The 10366-nt window shown below is 38.4% G+C and overlaps 1 protein-coding gene across 2 annotated transcripts in view; it reads left to right on the forward strand.

Annotated features, from left to right (window-relative positions):
• Positions 1–10366, forward strand: part of WDSUB1 (WD repeat, sterile alpha motif and U-box domain containing 1) — a 60915-nt gene that overhangs the window by 11371 nt on the left and 39178 nt on the right. For both annotated transcript variants that reach the window (XM_011947128.1, XM_011947129.1), the window contains exons 4-5: positions 406–498; positions 4518–4611. In XM_011947128.1, the coding sequence (XP_011802518.1) occupies positions 406–498; positions 4518–4611 (187 nt within the window). The remainder of the gene's footprint in view (positions 1–405; positions 499–4517; positions 4612–10366) is intronic.

The following is a 10366-nucleotide window of genomic DNA, read 5'->3' on the forward strand; positions in this document are numbered from 1 at the left end:
CTTAAAAAAAGGTTGGGGATGATTAAACATTTAACACTGTCAAAGTAACTGACTTTTCTTCCTAATTTTTCCCATCAGTGCTAGCCTCACAGACTCTAAAATTGGGTTAGAGGATGCTCTATTTAGTGGCTCAATATTGGTTCTTGCAGCCTTAAGTTCTATTCTTTGAGGAATGTAAATGAAAGGTATTTTATTGTAGCAACTTGAGGACTAATAATCCTATTATAGTACCTTGTTTAAAAGAAATTCTTTAATCAACATTTTGTTAAATGGTATAAGTTAACTAATAGCTTGTGAACATGGTTTAAATGAGTAGAATTAATAGATCTCAGTTTAAGAAATGGAAATTTTAGGGGGATTTCAGTGTTTTACAAATTCTCTGTATTTATTTTTAACAAATTTTAGATGGAGAACAAGGTCTTCAGTTTTTTCGATTGGCATCATGTGGTCAGGATTGCCAAGTCAAAATTTGGATTGTTTCTTTTACCCATATCTTAGGTATGTATGCTAAGTAGCACTTCTCTAAAATTATTTGTGGTCTGGATAAAATTTCTGTTTAATCTTTTTACTTAAGGTACCCTGAGTATCTAAAAATAAGTACAAAAATATAGTTTAAGAAACTTTTAATCAAAGTAATACACATGATTGAAAAATCAGATGCTCATTGCTGATCATGACCTCACCCATACTACTGCCATGCACATTTCTGCTCACCAGAGGGGACCGCTTTGCACTTGATTTCAACTCCTTTGGTGGTTTTCACAGTTTCTGTAAACATTGTTTATACCACTATATTTTTTATTTATTCACTGTAGGTACTGCTTTTTGTTAGTGTGTGGGTCTTTTTCCTTCCATTGTACTATTCAGTCAGGAAGCTTACTTTGTGCAGTTTTGGAATAAAGTATTCCGTTATGTTATTTCTTTCATCCTTCTCTCTTTTTACAACTTCCATTAATTGAATGTTGGGCCTCCCGAATTGATTCTCTTTTTTCTCCCCGACATTCCTCTCTCTTTTCTTATACTTTAGGGAAAAATTTCTCCGCTTTTTCTCTTAACCTTTTTTTGAATCTTTTATCTCGTTAATCGTATTTTCAGATTCTGAAAGCTCACCATCTTCTTTGTTTCCTTTTCATAGTGTCCGTTATAAAGGTAAACTCTCAAAACTCTCAGGATGTCTTTTAGGAGTTTTTGCTTTGTTTTTAAGTTCCCTCCTGTTTTCTGAGCTTTGTTTGCAGTCGAGTCCCCTTTTTGCTTAGTATTCTGTTTGCATTTAAGAATTAGACAATAATGTTTAGAAGCTCTGTGCACAGGGGTGGTTTGTTAGTGCTGGCTTCCCTCTAGGATGAGGAGGTGGGTAATTGGCCCTTCTGGGTGAGGGACTGGGGACTTGGGGAGTAGATACTCTGTCACCCTAGAGCTTCCCAGGCAGTTGTTTGTTTGAAAGGTTTCACCAGGGATAAGTGCTTGGCTTTTGTGCAGCATACTAAGAGTGAAGTTGGCGAGAGATTGGAGGTAGACGCCAAATGATCTCTATACAGTCAGTCAATTTTTTTCTTTTCAGGTCTATGTCTGTGTCATTCTAATTTTCCTTTTTCCTGGCTATTGATATTCTGGAACCTTGAGGTGTTTTCTTCCTACCCTTTCCACCTCCTCTCCCTGGTCTTGCCCTGGCTAATTTTTAAATTTTTTATAGAGACAGTGTCTCAGTTTGTTTCTCAGGATGGTCTCGAACTCCTGGCCTCAAATAATCCTCCCACCTTGGCCTCCCAAAATGCTGGAATTACAGGCGTGAGCCACTGCACTTGGCCAGTCTTGGGGTGTTTCCTAGGGCAGAATAACTTTCTTGGCTGTACCCCCGTCTGTTCGTACACTGGGCTGTTATTCTTTTATACTTCATTATTTAATGTGCTTTCTGCCTTCCCAAAGTTGATTCAGTGTCTGGTTTGCTGATGCCCCTCTTCCCACTCTCTTTACCAGTGTACATTTCTGTCTTTATTCCTTCATTGACATTTTCATGGGAATCTGAAATATTGTGGTCATCTTGATTGATTCAGGAGCCTCAAAATATTATTATTTGTTACCTAGTACACTTCAGTTAAATGACAAACTACATTTTTGTTGTTCATAATTATCCTAGTGTATAGTGTATAGAGAAGAACCTTTTATCAGGAAATAAATATGTTCCTTTGATAATTGTTCAAAAGTAAAGCCTTTCACATGTTTACTGGAAAATATGTTGACACTGACTTTTTAACAAAAACATACATGACAGTTTATAAACATGCAGTTAAAACCTTTTCATAAGGCTGGGCATGGTGACTCACGCCTGTAATCCCAGCACTTGGGAGGCTGAGTCAGGCGGATCACTTGAGGTCAGGAGTTCCATACCAGCCTGGCCAATGTGGTGAAACCCTGTCTCGACAAAACTACAAAAATTAGCCAGGTGTGGTGGTGCACGGCTATAGTTCCAGCTTCTTGGGAGGCTGAGGCAGGAGAATCACTTGAACCCAGGAGGTGGAGGTTGCAGTGAGCCGAGACTGCACCATTGCACTCCAGCCTGGGTGACAGAAGGAGACCCTCTGAAAAAAAAGAAAATAATAATAAAACCTTTTCGTAAAGCATTTATCACCATTTGTACCTTATTTGCTTATTTGTAGGGAGGAGTAGAGAGACATATGAGTCTTATACTTGAGGACATAACCTATTCTTATGGTTGTATTAAAGTTTTGTAGTCTTAATTTGGTTTGCACCTTAATATGTTTGCTTTGTTTGATTAATCATGCCTACTTATTGTTCCCAGTTAGAATGAAAGCCTTTTTTTTTTTTTTTTTTTGAGGCAGAGTCTCGCTCTGTCGCCCGGACTGGAGTGCAGTGGCCAGATCTCAGCTCACTGCAAGCTCCGCCTCCCGGGTTTACGCCATTCTCCTGCCTCAGCCTCCGGAGTAGCTGGGACTACAGGCGCCCGCCACCTCGCCCGGCTGGTTTTTGTATTTTTAGTAGAGACGGGGTTTCACCGTGTTAGCCAGGATGGTCTCGATCTCCTGACCTCGTGATCCGCCCGTCTCGGCCTCCCAAAGTGCTGGGATTACAGGCTTGAGCCACCGCGCCCGGCCAGAATGAAAGCCTTTTGAAGTTCATCATTGTATTTCTAGCACTTGTATTTCTAGCATGGTGCCTTTAGTGTGTGTCTCTGCTTTCCCAGATAAAAATATTTTTTTTTCCTGTTTTGAGCTTGAAACTTTTACTTACTCTGATGACCTTTTTCTTTAGTTAAATGCTTGTTATCCTCACTAAAAGACATTTAACACTTCAAAAAAGGTTTTATTGTGTTTGATGTAGTTATAAATTTCCCTTGTGTATTTCCTTTTCCTTTCCCCCAACCCCTGCCAATTTCTTAATATTTATTTTTATAGGTTGTCACCAAAATGTATTGAATTCCCTCAGTATACTTTTAAAATAGTTGTGATATTTACGTTTAGTAATTCTAAAAGCATAAAAGGGAATTTACCCTTTTTTATACTTTGTAGGAGTGTTATAAAGATAATATTGGAATTACAAGATGTGTAAATTACCATTGATTATTTACAGGATGACAAAATATTTTTAAGTGCCAGATTTAAAAAATTATAAGCATTTTTTAAAGTCTTTTGTGCAATTGGCATATTTTGTTTTTATCAGACACCAAAATTGTGGTATAGTTTAAACGTTTAGAAATTTTGGTAGTTATGAAATTACCCCATCTAGCCTTTGTTGAGCTGCTTTTTAAAATCCATTACTGAGCTTTTGAAATGTGAGACAGAGCGACAAACAGGGAGAAGCCATGTTTGCTCCTTTCTGCTTGCCAGCATAATTTCACAAAACCCCCGACTCTGTGACAACATGCAGCTCTCCGGAAGAATGCCTTGAAGACAAAACAGAGGAGAGCACAGAGTCCCTCATGTCTCTTGCCTGAGTCACTACATTCCTTAAAAGATAAACGAGCCCAGCCTTGCCTTTTCTTACCTGAGATAATATGTCTGGTGGGGTTAGTGATCACGTTTCTACAATCTGTAACCAAATGCACTTTAGTAATCTATAACCAGATGTACTCTTACACCCAGACCTTGATGTGATTCTGCTTTAATGTAACTTCTGTTTGATGTGATTTTGCACGTACTAAGCCTCTACCACCTGTATATAAGCAGCGGGCTGAAGCACCACTTTGGAGTGGTCTCACAGACTGCCCTGTAGTTCCCAGGCCATAGGCCTTAGTCTATAGTCCTCAGAAAGACTTCTGAGTAAAACTACTTGAATTCTTTAAAAACTTACTTTTTTCTTTAGTCAACAGCAACCAGTTAATCACACTGCATCCCGATTTATTTCCTTATAGATATCTGAACTGCATGAGGGTTTTTAATTTTTGTGTCCTTTAGGCACTCAAAGATTATTTGTTGAATAAACAAGTGAAATGACATTGACTTAAAAATCAGTTCTAAGCATGGTCAGCTTTCTAATCTCTGTTACCTTGTTATTTGCAGGTTTTGAATTAAAATATAAAAGTACCCTGAGTGGGCACTGTGCTCCTGTTCTGGCTTGTGCTTTTTCCCATGATGGGCAGATGCTAGTCTCAGGGTAAGCTAGTTGGTTTAATTTTCCTAAACCATTTTTATATGAGATCAAACACACATACGGAAAAGTACGTGAAACCTCAAAGAATAGCTTGATGAACCACCGCAAAGGACAAGAAATAGAACATTGCTGGTTCTGACCCAGAAGCCCTCCCCTTCCAAGTGCCCCTTTTTGGTGACAACATGTTAGATCATATGCACTACTCCTGTTTTCTTTAAAACTGGCCTCCAAAAAATTATGCAATATGAATTATTTTGTCGGGCTTCCTGTACCCAACATTACACTTGTGACATTAATTCATATTATTGCCTGGAGCTGTGGCCCGTTGATTTTCATTGCTGTGTAGTATTCTATGGTGTGGATACATTATAATATATATAATAGTTCATTTTAATGTTAATGGTTATATGATTGTTTCTGGTTTGAGAGCATTACAATAATAATTCGATGAATCTATTGTATGTCCTGGTACACATGTTCATGCGTTTCTGTAAGATAAATACATAGGAATGGCCTTGCTGAGTCATAGAATATGTGCATTTTCACCTTTGGCAGATAACAAACAGTTTTCAAGTGGCTGAACAATTGCTACTTCTGTAGCAGTGTTGTTTTGTGTCCTAGTCTATACTTGGTATTGTGAGTTGTTAAAATTTTAGCCATTCTGATGAGTGTGTAGTGTTGCCTTACTATGGTTTTAATTTGCGTTTCCCCAGAACAAAGTGGTTGGAACCTTTTTAGAAGTTTATTAGCCGTATGTATTTTCTCTTCTGTGAAGTGCCTGTTCATGTCTCCAGTCCATTTTTTTTCCTGGGTTTTTTTCTTATTGGTTTGTTGTTATATATGCATATGTGTGTGTTTGTGTGTATTTTTATATTTGAGCCATTTGTTGCTAGTTATAAATATCTTTTCCCACCCTCTAGATTTGCCTTTTCACAGTTAATAATTTTAGTGTAGTCAGCTGCTTTATGTTCTGAGGTCATGAAGATATTTTCCTGTATTATCTTCTAAGACCTTCGTTGTTTTGCCTTTCACACAATTGATTTATGTGTATCATGTACAGTAGGAATTCCATTTTATTCCTTTCTACGTGAATATCCAGTTGTCCTAGTACTATGTATTGAAAAGACCACTTTTCTCCTCCATTTTGTTGTACTCCCTTGTCAGAAATCACTGACAATATATTTGTGAGTCTGTTTCTTAACCTGCTGCTTTGTCCTGTTTCTGTCCTTGCTCTAATATCATTCTGTCTTTCCCAGGCTTTATATTTTATCTATTCCTAGCTATTGACATTTTCATGTAAATTTTAGAATCAACTTGTTAAATTGCCCCAATTCCTGTCTCCACACACACAAACCTGTTTGGGTTTTAGTTGGGATTATATAGAGTCTGATGAATTTGGGGAGAATTGACATCTTTATGATATTGGTCTTGTAATCTGAGAATATTGCATATTTCTTCATTTATCTTTGAATTTCAATAATTGTCTTCTATGTAGAAGTTCTCATCTTTTATTAGCCTTCTTTCTAGGCACTTGTTGTTAGTATATAAAAGATGTGGCCAATATAAGGAAATATATAATGGAAATAAATTGGACTTATCTAGAAAATTTCTTATTATGGGTTATATATAGACGAAATCAGATCATTTGTGGAATAATGATAGTTTTGTTCCTTCCTTTCTAATCCTTCTATCTTTGGTATCTTCTGTGCCTTACTGAACTGTTGATGCTACCAGGATAATAAAAGCAGCGATAACAGGCCTTGTTGTCTGATTCCTCACTGCACAGGGAAAGCTTTCATTATATAATATGATCAATTTTGGGAGATAAGCTTTATTATTCTATTCCATTTAGTTTACAAGAGCTTCTGTTGTTGTTTTTTAATCATGCAAGGGTACTGTATTTCATCAGATGATTTTTCCTACGTCTTTTGACATGATATAATTTTTCTCTATTACTCTGTTAGTGGAGTGAATTACAAGATTTTAAAATGTTAAACCAATCTTGCTTTGTTGGAACAAACACATTTTAGGATATATTATTGTTGTGTATTGCTATAAAAGTTAGTTTCATTCTAATTGTTGGATGTAATTCATGTGTTTTTCCCTGGCTGCTCATAACATTTTCTGTTTTGAGGTTTTTGCACGTCCACTTTGTATCTGCGTATGAATTTCCTATTTAGTTTGCTTGGAATTCATTGAACTTCTTAAATCTGTGGAATGACATTTGGCGGGGCACGGTGGTTCATACCTGTAATCCCAGCACTTTGGGAGGCCAAGGCGGGCATATCATTTGAGCTCAGGAGTTTGAGACCAGCCTGACCAACATGGTGAAACCTCATCTCTACTAAAAATACAAAAATTAGCCAGGCATGGTGGTGGGCACCTGTAATTCCAGCTACTCAGGAGGCTGAGGCAGTAGAATTGCTTGAACCCAGGAGGCGGAAGTTGCAGCGAGCTGAGATCACACCACTGTACTCCAGCCTGGGTGACAGAGCAAGACTCCATCTCAAAAAAAAAAAAAAAAAAAATCTGTGGAATGATATTTTATCACTTTTGGAAAATTCTTATTTATTATCTCTTCAAATATTGCCTCTGTTCCTTTCTTTCTGTCCTCTAATTCTGGGATTCCAATTAAATGTACATTATACCTTCTCACTGTAAACTTTATTCGCTCTTTTGTATTTATGCTTCTGGTTTTTTGTTTGTTTGTTTATTTTTTCCTGTTTCCTGTGCTTCATTCTGGATTGTTTTCCCTTTCCTAATTCTTTCGTCAGCTAATATGATATTAAACTGGTCCATTGAATTCTTAATTTTGCTTATTTCATTTTTTGGTCCTAGAATTTCTTTTTTTTTTTTTTTTTTTTACGGGGGCCCGCTCTGTCACCCAAACTGGAGTGCAGTGGCCGGATCTCAGCTCACTGCAAGCTCCGCCTTTTGGGTTGACGCCATTCTCCTGCCTCAGCCTCCTGAGTAGCTGGGACCACAGGCGCCTGCCACCACGCTCGGCTAATTTTTGTATTTTTAATAGAGATGGGGTTTGACCGTGTTAGCCAGGATGGTCTCGCTCTCCTGACCTCATGATCCGCCCATCTCGGCCTCCCAAAGTGCTGGGATTACAGGCTTGAGCCACCGCACCCGGCCAGTCCTAGAATTTCTATTTGGCAATTTTTTTCAGTGGTGTCACTCTTTATGATTTCCAGTTCTGTGTTGAAATTTTCAACCTTGGCTTTTATTTTTCAGAGCTTTATTCTGTTAGGCAATTGGCTGGAACATAGTTGCATGATTCAATTACTTTATACTCTTTTCCTTTTGAATACTTTTGTATATTTTCTCCTTGCCATTAGATTTTCTAAAACTTTCCTGTCTGATCTCACAGGTCATAGTATTCTGACCCACATTTATGACTCTTCTTAGCAGCTTTCATTCCAGTTAAGATATTTAGGCTCCTAACCTCCACTTAGAATGTTTAGACTAAGGCTGATGGTTCTTTTTTCCATATGCTCCAATTCTTGCCAAACAGCCAGCCAAATTACTAGTTATGTTGTTATTATTGTAGATGTGGCTCTTTCATCTCTAAAGATGAAGATTATTCATCATCAAAAAGTATTTATAGTAATTGTCTTTTGACCTAGAATTTAAATCACTGGAAAGTTTAAACAAATAAAGTTGAACTCTGCTGTGTTAGGGGACAGGTTAATTGACAAAATGATTATGTGCCCAGCTCTCTGCCAGTTGGAATAGGGCATCGAAAAGGAAGTATAAGACAGTGTTTGTGCTCTTGAAGACATTTTAAGTCCCCTCTTTTCTATTTAATAGTTGATGTTCATGGTGATGAATTCCTGACATGTACTTACCCTCTGAGTCATGGAGGAAGTGTTAAGTGATACTCAATATTGTTTTAAGTTCATTTTATAGCAGTATAATTCTTTGTCAGTTTGTATATATGTGTGTCTTAGTTAACATTATATTTATGGAAATGTGTCTTTCCTAGTCATTCTGGATAAATGGAAGTTTACATTATCAAGTGCTTTTGGGTATATGGTGTTGCTCAAGGTCTCATTCAAATATTTTTCTGAATATTTTTAGTTTATTTGGACAAATATACAGGCAAATGAATGAGAAATGTAAATTAATAAACTTAATAAACATTTAGTTTTTAGAAGAATTGACTGGCATATTTAAATCATACTTAGTAGATGCAAACAGGTCAATTAATGATAGATTCTATTTGTGACTAAAAGTCATTGATAAGATAGAATGGATACATATGGGAAAGAGGGAGACTGGAAAAAAGTGAGTAGGATAAAAGGTGGCTGTATATGAATATAAGTGGCTAGAGATGAAAAGTGAATAGACAGCAGAATGCGGTTGTAGGTCAGAATGTGTACTAAGGGCTGGTGTGGTAGCTCATGCCTGTTAATTCCAACACTTTGAGAGGTCAAGGCAGAAGGATCACTTGAGACCAGGAGTTTGAGACCAGTCTGGACAACACAGTGAGACCCAGTCCCTACAAAAAATAAAAATAAAAAAATGAGCTGGGCATAGGGGTTTGTGCCTGTAGTCTCAGCTACTTGGGAGGCTGAGGCAGGAGAATCCCCTGAGCCCAGGAGTTTGAGGCTGCAGCGACCTATGATCATGCCACTGCACTCCAGCCTGGGCAACAGAGTGAGAACCTGTCTCTTTAAAAGAAAAAAAAAAAAAGAAAGAAAGAAAAAAGAGGTGTACTAAGGAAGGTGTGTAGGGCATAGTTGGGGTGGCCTTGGAAAAGGCAGTATACAATTTCTGTGCAGATATGGGAAGATTGAGGAACAGAAAGAGCATTCCAGGAGGCAGGAAATTCTTGAGTAGATTAAAATGTATGATAAACATTCAAATAAATAAGGAGAAATGAGGCCGGAAAAACAGATTGTAGAGATAATAGAGAACCTAGGATGGACCGGGCATAGTGGCTTATGCCTGTAATCTCACCACTTTGGGAGGCTGAGGCAGGAGGATCACTTGCACCCAGGAGTTTGACACCAGCCTGGGCAACATAGGAAGACCTGGTCTCTACAAATAATAAAAAGTTAGCCGAGCATGGTGGCGTGCACCTGTGGTCCTAGCTCCTCAGGAGGCTGAGGTGAGAGGATCGCTTGAGCCCAGGCAGTGGAGGCTGCAGTGAGCCATGATCGTGCCACTACACTCCAGCCTAGGCAACAGAGTGAAACCCTGACTCAAAACAAACAACAACAACAAAAAACCCCTGAGAACCTAGGATGGTGTTAGAACTTGTTCAAACCTTATATATTAAATTTAGGAGAACTTCTGAAACTTTTAAAGCAATTCTAACAGTCAAAGCCTAGCTATAGGAGACTAGTGTCTAGAGATGAATATAAGTGGCCAGAGATGAAAAGTGAATGGACAACAGAATGCGGTTATAGGTCAGAATAGAGAAGTGAAGAATTGAATCATGATTTAGGTCAGTGGTTCTTATAGTTTTTGGTCTTAAGATTCCTTGACACTCTTAGAAGTAAGATTCCTTGGCCAGGCGCGGTGGCTCACGCCTGTAATTCCAGCACTTTGGGAGGCCGAGGCAGGCAGATCATGAGGTCAGGAGATCAAGTACATCCTGGCTATCACAGTGAAACCCCGTCTCTACTAAAAATACAAAAAACTAGCCGGGCGTGCTACTCGGGAGGCTGAGGCAGGAGAATGGCGTGAACCCAGGAGGTAGAGATTGCAGTGAGCCGAGATAGCGCCACTGCACTCCAGCCTGGGC

Source organism: Colobus angolensis, unplaced genomic scaffold, assembly GCF_000951035.1.
Source record: "Colobus angolensis palliatus isolate OR3802 unplaced genomic scaffold, Cang.pa_1.0 Scaffold259, whole genome shotgun sequence".
NCBI classification, from domain to species: Eukaryota; Metazoa; Chordata; class Mammalia; order Primates; family Cercopithecidae; genus Colobus; species Colobus angolensis.